The 16046-nt window shown below is 43.8% G+C and overlaps 1 protein-coding gene across 1 annotated transcript; it reads left to right on the top strand.

The window, feature by feature from the left end:
* The first annotated feature begins 647 nt into the window (after nucleotides 1-647).
* PANK2 (pantothenate kinase 2) lies at nucleotides 648-14132 on the top strand. Its single transcript, XM_077766930.1, has 6 exons — nucleotides 648-850; nucleotides 5025-5278; nucleotides 6341-6517; nucleotides 8420-8543; nucleotides 10075-10200; nucleotides 13561-14132. The coding sequence occupies exons 1-6, from the start codon at nucleotides 743-745 to the stop codon at nucleotides 13609-13611; spliced, it is 840 nt and encodes a 279-aa protein (XP_077623056.1). The 5' UTR covers nucleotides 648-742; the 3' UTR covers nucleotides 13612-14132.
* The last annotated feature ends 1914 nt before the right edge of the window (nucleotides 14133-16046 follow it).

Below are 16046 nucleotides of genomic sequence, written 5' to 3'. Positions count from 1 at the left end.
TATTTTTGGGACATTAGGTTTTGAGAGAAAAATTGACCACTGGAGCTTACATGTTACATAGGGTTGTGAATTTCCTCTATTTCTAGTTTGCATATGAACCAGAGCTCTGAAGAGTTTCAGTGTTTCTTCTTTGAGCCAAGGGGAAGGATGTAGATTTTCATTCTGAATCCTTTTTTTCTTTTTTTTTAAGTTGAGGTTCATGGCTAGTCATTTTGTTATTTTTTAATATTTCATTGTATAGTTTGGGCTTATTAGTGCAAGGGGGTGGGTTGACTCAATATTCTGATATTTCTGATATTTTTCTTAATCTTTGTGACTTTTTCTTTTTTTTAAGATTTTTCCAAATCAGACAGAATCCTGTTTCTTTTCCCAACCCCCTTTCGGTTTCTCTAGTCCTTGGAAACCTCAGGTATGAATAAATTGCTAATCTAGTACGTGTATGTTTAGTTTTCAGAAAAAAGTTGTTCTGACTTTTATTTTTTTTCTTTCCCATTTAGTTTTTCCATGGTTTGGCTTGGATATTGGTGGAACCCTGGTTAAGCTGGTTTATTTTGAACCCAAAGACATCACTGCTGAAGAAGAGGAGGAAGAGGTGGAAAGTCTTAAAAGCATTCGGAAGTACTTGACCTCCAATGTGGCTTATGGGTCCACAGGTATTCGGGACGTGCACCTGGAGCTGAAGGACCTGACTCTGTGTGGACGCAAGGGCAATCTGCACTTTATACGCTTCCCCACTCATGACATGCCTGCTTTTATTCAGATGGGCAGAGATAAAAACTTCTCGAGTCTCCACACTGTCTTTTGTGCCACTGGAGGTGGAGCGTACAAATTTGAGCAGGATTTTCTCACAGTATGTATTTTTTGTTTTTAGCTTACATACAATTTATGGTAATCTGATCATTAAAAATAATACCAGTGGCAAGTGGTGGAATCATTTCCAATTCTAATGGAAGTAAGAGTAGATGTAAATGAATGGTAGTCCGGAGTTGCCATCTAGAGATTATAATAAAGCTGTGATAAGTACACTGAGGAACTACCTACAAGGAGCATGTCATTAGATCTGCAACTATGAGGGGCATCTGGCTGGCTCATTTGGAAGAGTGTGTGACTCTTGATCTTGGGGTCATGAGTTCGAGCCCCATGTTGTGAAAAGAAATTCCTGTTAAAAAAAACTTGGCACCCGAGTGGCTCAATTGGTTGAGTGTCTGACTCTTAATTTAGTCTTAGATCACGATCCCAGGGTTGTGGGATCAAGCCCATGTCAGGCTCCATGCTTAGCGTGGAGCCCGTTTGGGATTCTCATTTTCTCTCTCTTTCTCCCTCCCCCTTTTCCCTGCTTTCCTTCTCCCCCACTCACTCACTCATTCACTCACTCTAAATTAAAAAATACTAAATCTTGAACGATGAGATTGAAAAATAATTTTGGGGCACTTGGCTGTCTGAATTGGTGTAACATGTGGCTCTTGATCTCAGGGTCATGAGTTTAAGCCCTACATTGGGCATGGAGCCTCTTTGAAAAAATGTCATTTCATGTCATAAAATTTTTTCCAGGGGCGCCTGGGTGACTCAGTCGTTAAGCATCTGATTTGGGCTAAGGTCATGATCTTACAGTTCATGAGTTCAAGTCCCACATTGGGTGAGCTCGAGTCTTGCTTCGGGTGAGTTTATGCCCTGCTTTGGGTGAGCTTGTGCCCTGCTTCGGATGAGCCCTGTTTCTCTTTTTCTTTCTCTCTCCCTTGTTGGAGCCTCTCTCTCCCTTTCTCCCCACCCCTTGCTCACTTGCGCCCCCCTAAATTGTTTCTGGTTTTCTCTACCACATAATTTCTCCTGTCCCCCTCAGTTGTTTCTTGGCAAGTTTACTATTATAAAAACAAGGAACTCTGGTCTAAAGCAGTGGCTTTTTGGTGTCAGGGCTAGTCGGAAATGGTTAACAGCAGACCTTTTCTCCCCAAATGCCTTCTGATGTGTACTGTTGTGCCCTCCTGTTATGTGTCTTTGAATCATGTCTGGATGCTGGGAGTGCCCGGTGGGTGCCTGACTTTGTTTTCATTTAGTGAACACTGTGTGCAAGGCCTTGAGGCTAGGTCCTGTGAGGGAGGAAGACCGGATGAGTAGGTGGGAGAGTGGACAAGTGAATTGGCCAAGACTCTGACCTTCAGGGTCAGTATAGATTGAAAATATCTTCTGTAACTATGGTTTTTTTTTTTTTTTTTTAAATGTTTACTTACTTTTTGAGAGAGACTGAGGCGTGAGTGGAGGAGGGGCAGAGAGAGAGAGAGAGAGATAGACATACAGAATCTGAAGCAGGCTTCAGGCTCTGAGCTGTCAACACAGAGCCCGACACGGGGCCTGAACTTATGGACCACAAGATCATGATCTAAGTTGAAGTTGGATGCTTAACCGACTGAGCCACCCAGGCACCCCCAGTGACTGTGTTTTTAATGTCACTAATGAGAATGTTATTCCGGAGATTCTGCCTTTGCCTTTGTTATTTTATCTTTCTTTTTTTCTCCATGTGTCATTGTGTGGTTTGTGACATCCTCTTTCTAGGTCTTCTGTCTCCTGACTTTCTCCTATTACTGACCATAGTCATAATATAGAATTGACGTGAATTTTTATCAAGTTTTTATATTCTTTGCCTGAATTTCTTTTGGTTGTTGGTTTTCAGTGGTTTCTCTTCCAGCAGTGAGGAAAGAAGAAGTTTAGCTGGAGTAGAGACGGTTCCCTTCCTTTGTGGAAGCCTCACAGTGGACTCTGGATCATAACTGATTGGTAAAGGAGAAAACCTTTTGCAGGACCCTGTAGAGATGCCCTTTGGAACGTATTTGAAAACCATTCAGGCTATTTCCAGAGGTTCAGCATTGTGTGGTAATTCAAGGGGAGGGTGCAAAGTGGTTTTTAGACCTCAGAAATCGGTTCTTAGGCTGCTGGGGTTTCTCATTTGAATGCACCGGTGCTGTCCTTGAAAATTGTGGGAAAATGAAATGCCTATCAAATGCTTTTTGTGCATTAGGAATAACTAGTGTTTATTAAACCACAGTGAAATATTTTTTAAAATACCGAGTTTATTTTGTTGTCCTCCCCCCCCTTTTTTTTTAAATTTGAGAGCAAGAGAGAGTGTAAGCTGGGGAGAGGGGCAGAGGGAGAGAATCTTCAGCAGGCTCCATGCTCAGTGTGGAGCCCGATATGGGGCTCTGTCTCACAACCAATCTCATGACTGAAATCATGACCTGAGCTGAAATCAAGAGTTGGCGCTTAACCGACTGAACCACCCAGGCGCCCCTGCTTTGTTGACTTTTAGTGTGAATTGAATTGCCTAACATACTGGGTTTGTTTGTTGGTGTAACACATACATTATACCTTGCATTATGAAATTAGCTATGCATTCATTTGTCTAATTGTATCATGTAGGGGCTGGGATTCTTAGCAGGATACTTCAGGATGACAGGAATTATAGGAAGGAAAAGGGGGAAAAAAACGGTAGAAAGAAAAGGGAGACCAAATGTTTGGGCTCCAGTAGGCCACCAGTGTAAAATGGTGAAATGAAAATGCAGAAGAGGCAATGCTGGCACTCCAGATTATTGTGTCAGGAAGTTGGTTTTGAATTCATCTCAACCGAGAGGGCATGAGCAGGTGCCATAGGGACAGCGATGAATACTTCAAAGGCTTGGGTTTGGTCAGAGGAGTAATTTAATATTCTTACTTAGGGATTAAGGATTAAGATGAAGTTACCAGTTAATTTCCCTCTTTGCTGTGGATCAGAATACATTGAGTGTAAATGTAATCAAGTGAAAGTTGACTTAAACAGGGAGGACTTGCAGGGCTGGACCTGCTTGTAAACAGAAGTAGGTGCTGTAAGGGGGTTAGGAGGGAGTTTTTACCTTCGTCACATACATGGAGTGTATGTGCCTGTAAACATTCCCGTGGGTTAGCAGTTCAGTGAGTAAAGTTGAGATTTTTTTAAAATGTTTATTTTTGAGACCGAGACCAGAGACAGAGTGTGAGTAGGGGAGGGGCAGACACAGAATTGGAAGCAAGCTCCAGGCTCTGAGCTCTCAGCACAGAACCTGACACAGGGCTTCAACCCACGAACTGTGAGATAATGACCTGGGCTAAAGTCGGACGCTCAACCGACTGAGCCACCCAGGCGCCCTTCCTCTTCATTCTTAATTGCTGTATGTTGCTCCCTAATATGAATAGTAATTATGTTAGTTAAATGGATTTTGTTGGTAACACTTCTAAATTTTGATACTGCTAAAATCTTCTCATCCTCTAGGGACTATAGTTCGTTTGTTTTTTACTTATTTAAAACAATTTTTAAAAAGGTTTATTTTTGAGAGAGATAGCATATGAATGGGGGAGGGACAGAGAGAGAGGAAGACACAAAGTCTGAAGCAGGCTCTGAGCTGTCAGCAGAGCCTGATGCAGGGCTCAAACTCCTAAAACCACGAGATCATGACCTGAGCCAAAGTCGGACATGTGTGCGACTGAGCCACCCTGAAGCCCTGTGATTGGTTTAGATAGTGAAAAACCTTACCTTCTAATTGTATCCTTTGCAGGCTTTTGATGTGTATTGATTAATAAAGTGAGGCTTAGTTTGATACTCCTCTATAGTCTTGAAGATGGTTGTTCGGAGGGCAGATGTCTGAGTCCTTGTGGCTCCTGTCATGTGTCACCAGGTGTTTGAATCACTTGAATTTCTTGGAGTCCACTTTCTGATAGGGCTGTGATCTCACCTGTGCTCCTGACTCATGGTCCCTGTGAGTTTTCTTGTTTTCTGCTTGGGTTTTGGGCACATTTCTCTGGCTGCTGCAGTGGTTTGTAGTTGGGAGTGTATTTAGGTCTGTCTAATCAGATTGTCCCTATGTTTGTTATTTCCAGCTTTGCTCTGTAAATCTTGCACAAATAGTATACATCTGTGAGCACTTCTGTGGTTTGTTTAACGTAGAGGGGTGCCTTCTTAAGCAGAGTTTTTATTTGTTTGGTTTGTTAGAAAGTCTGAATACATTTTTATTTCATTACAGATAGGTGACCTTCAGCTTTGCAAACTTGATGAACTAGATTGTTTAATAAAAGGAATTTTATACATTGACTCAGTTGGATTCAATGGACGGTCACAGTGCTATTACTTTGAAAACCCTGCTGATGCTGAGAAATGTCAGAAGTTACCATTTGATTTGAAAAATCCATACCCTCTGCTTCTGGTGAACATTGGCTCTGGGGTTAGCATTTTAGCAGTATATTCCAAAGATAATTACAAGCGGGTCACGGGTACCAGGTAGGTCTTTTATATAAAGGTCGTTGTTTGCTCTTGATATTGTGATGAGTTAAAACTAAGTTTTCAGGTATTGCGTACAAGTAAACCTTTAAGAATCTGTTAAAATTATGTGAAAAGTGTTTTTTTTCCCTTGGAATTATGCAAACATTTCTCTTGAAAATTCTGATTTCTTGACTTACTTTTCTTTAATTTGTATTGTTCAGTACTTCATTATCATAGTTCGATAAAGTATTTCATTGGCAGATTCACTGAAGCCCGCAGTGTCTGCCCTCAGATAGTGTCTGATGTGTATATACCATAAAGTTACCAAAGCTACTAGATAGCATCTGTAAGCAGAAGGCAAGCAAGATCCCAGCTTTGAAACGAGCCTGGATTTTATACATACATGTGGACTGTGCACACACACACTCACACACCCATGAGATGGTCTGAGATCTAGAAGGTGAGGTACTGAGTGACAGAAGCATGATTGGAGGAGGGTAGGCCGAAAAGGGTGGCGAGGTGATAGGTGAGAATGAATGTGTTGTGATTTAAGGATTAGAGATCACTAGATGCAAAACAAGGAGCTGGAGTTTGGGATAAACAAGGTTTTTTAACAGGTGTGAATTGAAGAATGGGAGGAGTAATTTGGGGGGAGAAAACACATTAATGGAGGAGTTCTTTGTGGGGTGGGGGTGGGGACTGATGAGCCAGGGTGACAAGGGGCTTGGAGAGAAGAAGGGAGGAGGTGTTAACATGGCCTGGGGGTGTGGTGGGCAGATCTGCGCCCAAAGCTCCTCACACTCAGCAGATGCCCAGACTCCCTGGGGGCGCGGGCAGGGAGGTGGGCCTGTGGTTTGCCTCTGCTTGATTGCTCACATGAGTATGTATCTTTAAGGTATAGATCAGGTGCCCTGTTTTTATCTTTCCACAGACTTGTCTACCAGTGGCATCTGCAGGATTGGGTTAGGGCAAGAGTGGGTTGATGTATGGATATGGTTTTCCGTTCATAAATAATCATCTTCCTGTTGATGATTCTTATTTTTAAAATGTTATAATACTGTGTTGTTTGTTCTTAATCAGTCTTGGAGGAGGAACTTTTTTTGGTCTCTGCTGTCTTCTCACTGGCTGCAGCACTTTTGAAGAGGCTCTGGAAATGGCATCTCGTGGAGATAGCACCAAAGTGGATAAACTAGTTCGAGACATTTATGGAGGGGACTATGAGCGGTTTGGACTGCCGGGCTGGGCTGTGGCATCGAGGTAAGGGGACGTGTGTGTTCTACGAAAGACCGGAATAAGATAGTAAATATTGGATATATCTTTTTCCTTTTAAACAGTTTTTATCTAGCTGTAATTTATGTACATAAAGTCACCTGTTTAAAGTATAAAATATAGTGGTTTCTAGTATATTTACACAATTGTGCAGTCATCACCATAGTCTAATTTCAGTACATTTTTCGTCATCCCAGAAAGAAATCTTCTATCCATTAGCTGTCACTTCCCATTTCCCCACCTCAGTCCTTGGTAAACACTCATATATTTTCTGTCTGTAGATTTGCTTGTTCCGGACACTTTATATAAAATGGTGTCCTATTATGAGATTTTTTGTGACTGGCTTCTTTTCACTTAGCATGTTTTCAGTGTTTATCCTCTGGGCTCTGAGCTGTCAGCACAGAGCCTGACGTGGGGCTTGAACTGGTGAATTGCAAGATCATGACCCGAGCTGAAGTTGGATGCTTAACCAACTAAGCCACCTACGAGCCCCTCCATATGAGTTTTAGTGTCCCCTTATCAGTGGCTGCAAAAAAGGCATCAAGGATTTTGATAGGGATCATGTTGAATTTGTAGGTTACGTTGGGAGAGTATTGCCATCCTAACATTGTCAAGTCTTCTGATCCAAGATAAAGTGTCTTTCTGTTTATTTAGAGTTTTGCTTTGTTTTTAAAAAATGTTTATTTATTTTGAGGGGAGGGGCAGAGAGAGAGGGAGAGAATCTCAAACAGGCTCTGCACTGATAGTGGGGTTGATCTTACAAACTGTGAGATCATGACTTGAGCTGAAATCGAGTCAGATGCGTAACTGAGCCACCTAGTTGCCCCTAGAGTTTTGCTTTCTTTTGCTGAAGTTATAGTTGTAGTTTTCAGTGTACAGTTGTTATGCTACTTTTGTTAAATATATTTTTAAGCATTTCTATTTGATGCTACTGTAAATGGAATTTTTAAAAACTTTTGTTTTCAGTTATTTAGAAACTTTTTTTTTAGTATTGGGACACATTAAAAAAATTTTTTTAAATGTTTATTTTTGAGAGAGAGAGAGACAGTGTTAGCAGGGGAGGGGCAAAGAGAGAGGGAGACAACAGGATCTGAAGCAGGCTCGAGGCTCTGCTGTCAGCACAGGGCCCAACGTGGGGCTTGAACTCACGAACTGCTAGATCATGAACCGTGCTTAACCGACCGGGCCACCCAGGCGCCTCCACATGAGTTTTTAAAATAATAGTAAAGGACCAAATATATACGTGCTTGTGTGCTAATTTCAGGGACTTTGTAAATGCTGCGCATTTCATGTTTTGAGTTTGTAGTTTTTGTGCACTGTTAATCACTTCCTTTTCTGATTGGGTTTGACCAAACACAGTTTTGATCAGTTATTACTGTAGCAATTCTGCTGTACAAGTACTTTATCTTCTAGGGAAGTCTGACACTCCTGCATGGTTTACTCTGGGCCGCCACTGCCTGCGCTTCGCTTTAGTCTGATAAAGCAGTTTCCCAGTTTCGAACATGACCAGCTGAGTGGAGTGGTTGGGGCTGAATGGGACTGAATTGCTAATAGAGTTGTCTCCCTGGAGCTGTCTCCTGGCTGCAGAAGGCACAGTGTGTCCTAAAGTAGCTCTGATGAGATCCTAACTGGATGTACAAAGATCTGTTCTTGATGCTGGTTGTCACTGGGAGCTGAGGGGAAAGGCATTGGCTTATTCAGAATGCTTGAGGGGTTTTTTCCAAGTTGCATTTCTCTTTAAACAGATGCTCTGTTATTTTGTAATAAAAAGTTTGAAGATGTGAACAGTGTCACCCTCAAAGTCACATTTATCTTTGAGTAACTTTCAAGTTCTGTTGGGCTGTATTGCCTTTGGTTCAGTGGCCGGAATTTTTTTTTTTTCCTTCACAGCTTTGGAAACATGATAAGCAAGGAGAAGCGAGAGGCTGTCAGTAAAGAGGACCTCGCCAGAGCGATGTTGGTCACCATCACCAACAACATTGGCTCAATAGCAAGAATGTGTGCCCTTAATGAAGTAAGGGGACCTGGATTTCTTTAGATGCTCAGAGGAGAATACAGAACTTACTGAGTGGGCCTCACCTTGTGTACAACGTCTGTCTTGTCTGCACAGTGCCCTAGTATAGTTGTATGGGGCGGAGTTGTTTCATTGGCTGTGTTGAAGCTCTTCAAGTGTAGACTGATCTTAACTAATGTTTTTCCCTAAGTGAAGATAAATATTGCCACTAAGCAGAAGTAAAATCACGTGTTTTGAGGAGAAAGTAGGAAGGTTGGAAGTCAGTCAGAATCCAGGNCTTCGAGCCCCGGAGTCCCTGGGAAGGCATCGAGAGGAGTCGCCCGGAGAAGAGCGGGCAGCTGAGGAGCGCTGCCGCCGAGCGAGCTGTCTTTGTGCTTTCAGCTTCTTTACAGTGCTGCCTTGTAGCATTCGGGTCAAGCAGCATTGTACAGGGCTATGAAAGAACCGAGAGTGGCCTTCCCCGGGGTCCCGATGGTGCGGCTCCGCCACTTGGCCCTACTCACACGGTTTTGTTTAAAATTATTCTGTTCAGTGGATCACGTAGGCATACGGCTTAAAAAAGAAACTTTGAAAGGCACCAAAGGGGAATTGTCTCATTTTTTAATTGAAAAGCTGCTGTATCAGCAATCAAGTAATTAAAAACATTCTTCATTTGAATATGTTAAAGCTACTGTTTTCTTTATCGCTTGTTCCTTTTCCTGTGTTTATGTATTTTAAGGTCTATGAGTTGGTGTCGGTGTACATGCCCTTTTACATTTTTACTCAAGTATTTAAGATTTCACAGCTGTGTTCTTGCTTTGTTTCTGTGTCCTAAGGCAGCCCCGCAGAGCTGGGCGTTGGCTTGCACGCCCCGCGATCGCGTTCTGCAGTAAGGCATTTTTAAATGTGAAGCTTTTCTTTGGTTTTTACTCTTGACGAGGGACTTACTCTGGAGCGAGGTCTCTCACGTAGAGAATACAACCGTGCTTATGCGGTTCGCTAGGAGCCGCCCAGATGCTTTGCACCGGGCTGCACTAACTTAGATCTCTTAGGCAGTGAAGGAATGGATCGGTGTTACCACAACCTGGCTCCCGCTGGGGGTGGAATGTTCCAGTTAGTTGTTCTGCCAGCTTTTAGTAGGTTTAAAATGTTATTTTCTTTGATTACTGTTGAGGTTGAAGTTTTGACTCTTATATTTCATGTATAATTTGCCTATTTGTGTCACTTTCCTTCATTTGAAATGGGGTCTTTTTTTACTTCTCTGTATAAGATTTTTAATAGGAGTTATTTGTCATATTTAATACAAATGTTTTCTCTAATTTGTATTCTCTTGTGACATTTTCTGACATGGTTTGAAGTGGGTCCAGAGTTGTCTGGGTTCTAATTTAAGTAGCCTTGGACCAACTGGATTAAATGTAAATACTTTTAAAATTTTTTGCTCAGCAGTCAAGTTGCTGCTAAAATCTATGCACGTGGTGCTCTGTTTAGGGTAGCTTTTACGAGAGAACAGAAATTAAGATGAAAACTAATTACCTTTTTTTAATGTGCTCAGAACATTAACCAGGTGGTATTTGTTGGAAATTTCTTGAGAATTAATACGATCGCCATGCGACTTTTGGCATATGCTTTGGATTATTGGTCCAAGGGGCAGTTGAAAGCACTTTTTTCGGAACACGAGGTAAGCAAATTTATTTCTTGCGATGTGTTACAAGTGTAAAGGGCATGCAGTTCCCACCGCATTGGAACTTGAAGTAGATGTGAAGTGGACTGCAGTGCAGTTCTTGCGTAATTTTTTGTAGATGTATGAAACAGGGTTTACTTTGTAACGTTCAAAAGCAACTTCTTACCTGATTTAATGCAAGGGAAATTTTTGGTTAACTGTGAATGTCAGCAGTTTTTTTAAAGACTAAAAAAAAATGTTTATTTCATTATTTTAAGACAGCGAGCGAGCGCACACACAAGTGGGGGAGGGACAGAGTGGGAGAGAGAGAATCCCAAGCAGCAGGCTCTGTGCTATCAACACAGAGCCCGCCATGGGGCTCAGTCTCATGAACTGTGAGATCATGACCTGAGCTGAAATCAAGAGTCAGATGCTTAACTGACTGGGCCACCCAGGTGCCCCTGAATGTCAGCAATTTTAAAGAAAAAAAAAAAAAAAACACCTTGATGAACATTCACCTATATTTCTAATGTTACTTTTTTCTGAGCCATCCTTTATGTTTTTCCCATTGCACTTTGTAAACGCACTTACTCTGTGTTCTGCTTTTTTCATTTTGATATCGGCTTTTGTGTATTGATACAGTTCACGTGCCACTTAAGATGTATGTTCTAAAAACAAACAGAAAAATACGTTCCAAGATAGAACCACACTGTTATAAGAACTTAACACCTAGACAGGCTAGAAATGACAGAATGGAAGAGAATCATTGAATTGTTCAACCTGAAATTCTCTATGGGAAAGTGCCTTTCTGTTTTTCCAGTTTGGGGAAAAAAATAGAATCATAGCTGTGGAGGGGAACCTCTTTTGTCCTCTTGGTTGTGGGGCATTTGAACTATTTATTTCCAATGTTGTTGGATCTTAGTGCTGTCACAAACATTTTTCAGAATTGGTTGTGCATATTTACCTAACAGCATTTCTAGGAATCGGCAGAATAAGATTTGAAGTGCTGTAGGGATTGCTTTTTCCTTTCAGGTTGCTCTAGGTTTTTCCTGTTTAAGTACCCTTAAGTTCATTGTTAAAATTTAAGGTGCACAAATTACCTTTATCACAGCTTAAAGTTTAGTCATCTGTTTATTAAACAAATTTTAATTGAATAGATTTGACATGGAACATTGTGTAAGTTTAAGGTTTACAGCGAGGCACTTTGATACATTTATGTGCCGTGAGGTGGTCGCTGGCGCAGCCACACTTCTGGCCTGGTGTAATGATGTGCGTTATTACTGGCTCTGCTGTCCTGCTGTGCATGAGATCTCTCTGGCTTATTTGCTGCCTGTAAATTTGCACGCTTAAACAGTTTTTACTTTTAATGTTATTAATAAATTGGTACCAAATTATCATTAAGTTTCTTATACCGTTTATATGTATCTTGGTTTTTATGATTCTTGACCTGTTTTATTTTGCTTTGTGTTAGAATAGAAACCCTATTTACTGTTGTATCGTAGCATAACTTTCCTCCTGTTCTATTTCTATCTCTTGAACCTATTCCTAGGCAGAACGTGGAGATTCATTTTCTTAGGTTAACTTTTCTTTTTTTTTAATCTTCACACCATAAAAGTTATAATTTGAACACTTTATAGAATCCTGGTTTTACATTTTGTCATTCTTACTGACCGCTGGCTTCATTTACTTCTCGTTCTGCTTGCTGGCTGTGCTGGCCCTTTTCCAGTTGCATCGACGCCTCTGACCCCCTCTGGCCCCAACGATCAGCACGATCGCTGCACTTGTGGAACTTTGATGTGTTAGGCTCTCTGAGTCTCGGAATCTGCTTTTAACATTGAAGTGGGTTTAACTATTATGAAAGTTTTATATAGATTCCTCTCTACCTTCTGTCGCCTTTGCTGTTCTCATCTTAGCATTTTGTAGCTTGTAACAACTTACACCTTCTGCTTGGGTCTTGGGTCTTCAGTGGAGCTCATTAAAACCGTTAACTTCATCTCTTCTTTTGGTGCAAAATAAAAGATACAGAAGGCCACCTGAAACAGCGCATAGCCAGCTCCTAAAGTGAGCGCCCACCCTCTGCCTGCTCTGCATTTGTGGGCGCCCTCTGAGGATACTCATCATGTGGCTGCCTGTTTTTAAAACCAAGAAACAGTGAGGAGAGGCTTAAGCTTCTCTTTTGTGTGGCCACATGTGTCTTGAAGAAGCTTTCCTTGGAAAATGGAGTGGACCTCAGTGATTTATGATATTTAGAGACCGTTAGCATGTTCTTTGCAATCTGTAAGCAAGTTTTCCAGGATCTTCCCACTTTCCTTTTCAGTCATTTTTGTCTTTCTTAAAGGACTCTGCTGTGTCATCTCATCCTTTGGAGATCTTGATGGATTCTGTACCATGGTAGGACTGTTCTCTGATGCCCGCTGGCACTCTCTTCTTACCAGTGTGGGTTTTGTCTCATTTTTCTGTTACAGTCAATCCTTTTCTTTTTCTTGTCTGTTTTTGGGTTTTAATGTCTTGGTTGTATTTGATCTCAATTGCTTACTTCTGGAGATGGTCCCACATTGTCCTTCAGCTGCTGTCGCGCTCTCTCATGCCTCTGCTCTCCCTCAGGGTTCTCCTGTTGCTCTTCACATGGTGCTCTTCTGTCTGTGCTCCCCTCTTCATGTCACATTAGGGCACGATTGTCCACTCCTCTGCTGCCCAGATACAGACATCCAGTTACTTCCTGGGTGTGGCTGCTTGGCTGCCTGGCGCACCCTGGCCTTGCACGTGCTGTATGGGAGCCCTCCTTGCTTGCCACATCTCTTGCTCCTGTATCCTTGTGGCTCTCCCCAGATGCGTGGGGGATACCTAAGCCTCCCTGCTGCCCCCTTCCCCTTCCCCTTCCGGCCGGCAGGTCTGGAGTCCGTCCCACTCTCTTCTTGGTCTCCCTTCCATGCCCAGCCCAGTCAGGCCCTCGCCCTCTGTGACCTGCCCCTGCCCCCCCAGCTCTTTCTGCTCTGCTGATCTTCAGGTCCTATCTTGCCTTCTTTCCTTAGTTTCTGGAAATGCTCCGGGCCTCTGCTGCTTCTCAGGTCCTCCTCCTGCAGGAGACAGCCCAGAGGGAATGGAGCCACCAGCAGCCTCATAGCCCCTGCAGCCCTTACCGTGGGTTTTGGTGCCCCATTAGACATTCCTCGGGTGTTTTGTACATCTAGCCCTCGTCCCCAGCCCGGGAGCTCCTCGGAGCTTCCCTGCTCCTGTGCTAGCCTTGGGCTCAGCAGTATAGGTGCTCAGTGTCAGGAATTAAGGGCACTGTTGGCTTTAACACTAGTGATCATATTTATGGTAATTTAAATAAGTCTACGGAAAATTGCTCTCATTTTTGGTGTACTTTTTTTCCAGGGTTATTTTGGAGCCGTTGGAGCACTCCTTGAGCTGTTGAAGATCCCCTGATCACCTGGGGAGGGGTTCCTGGAACATGGCACAATGGGATCTGTGAACTTTTGTTTTTTAAGAGACTTACTCGATTTTGATTGTGTACTACCCAGATCAAAGCAAGGAAGGATGAGTGTATTTTTCTAAGTCCTCAAGATAAATCCTTAAGAATTCAGTCTAAACTAGTAACCAGTAAGGAAGGATACATATACAAAAAGCTGGACATGTCCACGGCAGTGAGCATTTGCTGTATTTAAGTTGCTCTTCAGTATAGCTTTGTTAAACCTGCCATGTGTTTTTGAAATTCAGTGTCACTTACTGGGAGCCACTTCACGGGAGAGCTGTTCTGTGTTCAGCTGACTGGTTTTGTGTCCTGTTGAACTTGCTAAATGTAAGGCAAGTACTATATGTTGTAATCTAATCACAATGTTGTCACTATGGCCTTGGAGATCATTATCTGTGCATTAACTCTGGTGTTCATTTCGCCTTTGTGTGAACATACCGAAAAACATGTTTTATTTAAGGTTCCGCAAACTTTATTGGGGAGAGTAATTCTGTACTTGTAATTTTGGCAACTGAGCAAGCAACCTGTAGAAGGTCAGTTCCAGGTTACCCAACACTACAGATCCTGGGAAGGTGTATCTGGAAAGATCGGACTTCATCTACCCTGGGAAGAATTTCCTTGGTGGAGGTGGGTGGGTAGGAGGTAATTTTGACAGAAGTGAATTAAGCTAGAAGAAAAAGTGCACCTGGAAGACTAAAACCAGACCTCTCGAATGGACATTTTCAGGGAATCAGGGAGACTGTGGTTGTTTCGGGTTGGTAGAAAGAGGAATTGAAGTCTGTTGATTAACTCCTGGGGGTGCAGGGTGGGGTACTTCTGCCTTCCCCTCCCGCTCGGGTTTTGCTTGCCAGAAGCTGCCGGCAGGCTCTGAGCATGCGTGGCTCAGAAGGTGGCTTGAGGAGTCTTGGTGGAGATTTAAGATGGAGTCTTGGTAGGATTGACATAAACTATTTTCTTTCTGCTGTGCAGAATAAATTTAAAAACCCTTCCCCTTGCAGATAGAGCATTGTTTGAGTCTTATTTTGTGTATTTTTGTGCCTGCATCTCTGTTGAAGGCCATGAAGAGTCTGTATAAAGCAGCCTTTGAACTAGAAGGAAACCCCCCAGGCTCTGTAGCCTCCTTGCGCCTGGCGGGGACCTGGAGGGAAAGGTTCTCAGGGTGCAGGGCAAGGCTGGGTCACCAAAGGAGGAGGTCAGATCCCTCGGCACCCTTTGTGTTGGCCACGTGGGGGCAGCAGAGGCACGTGCCATCTCTGGGACCGAGGGCAGCTGCTGGCAGGGCAGGGAGTGGCCATTTCTCAAAGGCGCCCCTTAATGCCGATGGGCACCAGTGGGTTATGTGCGCTGTCAATCCGGTGCAGGCCAGCAGAAATGGAGGGAGCTGTGGGAATGGGACTCGTGGCTCCCAGGAGCCAGTCAGCCTCTCTTCTGCTGCTGCTGGCCCTTGTCCTCAGCTTGAGTCATCTCTAATCTTGTCCCTCAGCGCTTGGTGGCTTCACCTTCCCTACGGCCATGAAAGACCATGTCACTACCCAGCTGCTGNGCCGCTCTTCTCCAGAGAAGGAAGGGGAGGGAGGGAGCCTCCTTCTCCGTTGGAGACCCAGCCTCCTGTGCTGGGGTCCCCTGCTCTCCCCACACGTACTGTGCTCATGAGGCTGTGACCAGTGCTTACATGGCTGGTTTCATGCAGCGTTTGTTTACCCTGCAGTTTAACAGGAACAAACCTGCCCGAGGTCACACAGTTAGACCTGGGCAGAGCCCCTTCCCGCATAATGTTCACCTTCCGTTTCTGCATCCCTGCCACTTCCTGCTCTTGAGAGGCCGCCTCTGTGACTTCTCTGCACTTTGTGCCCAGCCCACACTGTCACTACCTGGGAGGGTGCCTCATCAGTCACCAGTGGGTCATTACTAAGTCTAATGGACATTTCAGGTCCTCCTCTTCAGTTCTAACACAGCAGACCTCTCTTGCTGTTCTTTCGCCTCCCAGGCCACTGCTTCTCTGAGGACAGATCTTGCCAGCCCCCGGGTGTAATTCTGGACCTCCCTAAGCGGTTGTCAGCCCTGGACATTGATTTCCAAGGCAGCGGCCCCTCTCAGCCCTTGCCTTTGAGTTGTAGCCCCAGGGCAATGACTGCCTTCCCGTCTTAACAGTGTGTGTCCCCAAGGCCATCTCTGCACAGGAGTTGCCCACATTCTCTTCCCGGAGCCTGATCCCAGTTTACTTCACTACCTCTGGCTTGTGAGATGCATGTAAACTCCGTCTCCTGGCACCACTGCCAGCCCCTGGTGGAAGCTACTGTCCCCTCCCAGCAGTGTCCCTTCCAGTCTGCCCTCCATGAGGGTCTCCCCACACCCCCTTCCTCCCACACTAGAGGCAGTGTGTGTCTGT

The sequence above is a fragment of the Crocuta crocuta genome, unplaced genomic scaffold, assembly GCF_008692635.1.
Source record: "Crocuta crocuta isolate KB4526 unplaced genomic scaffold, BGI_CrCroc_1.0 scaffold15, whole genome shotgun sequence".
NCBI lineage: Eukaryota > Metazoa > Chordata > Mammalia > Carnivora > Hyaenidae > Crocuta > Crocuta crocuta.
The sequence above is the reverse complement of the archived record's forward strand: the minus strand, read 5'-3'. Positions and strand labels throughout refer to the sequence as shown.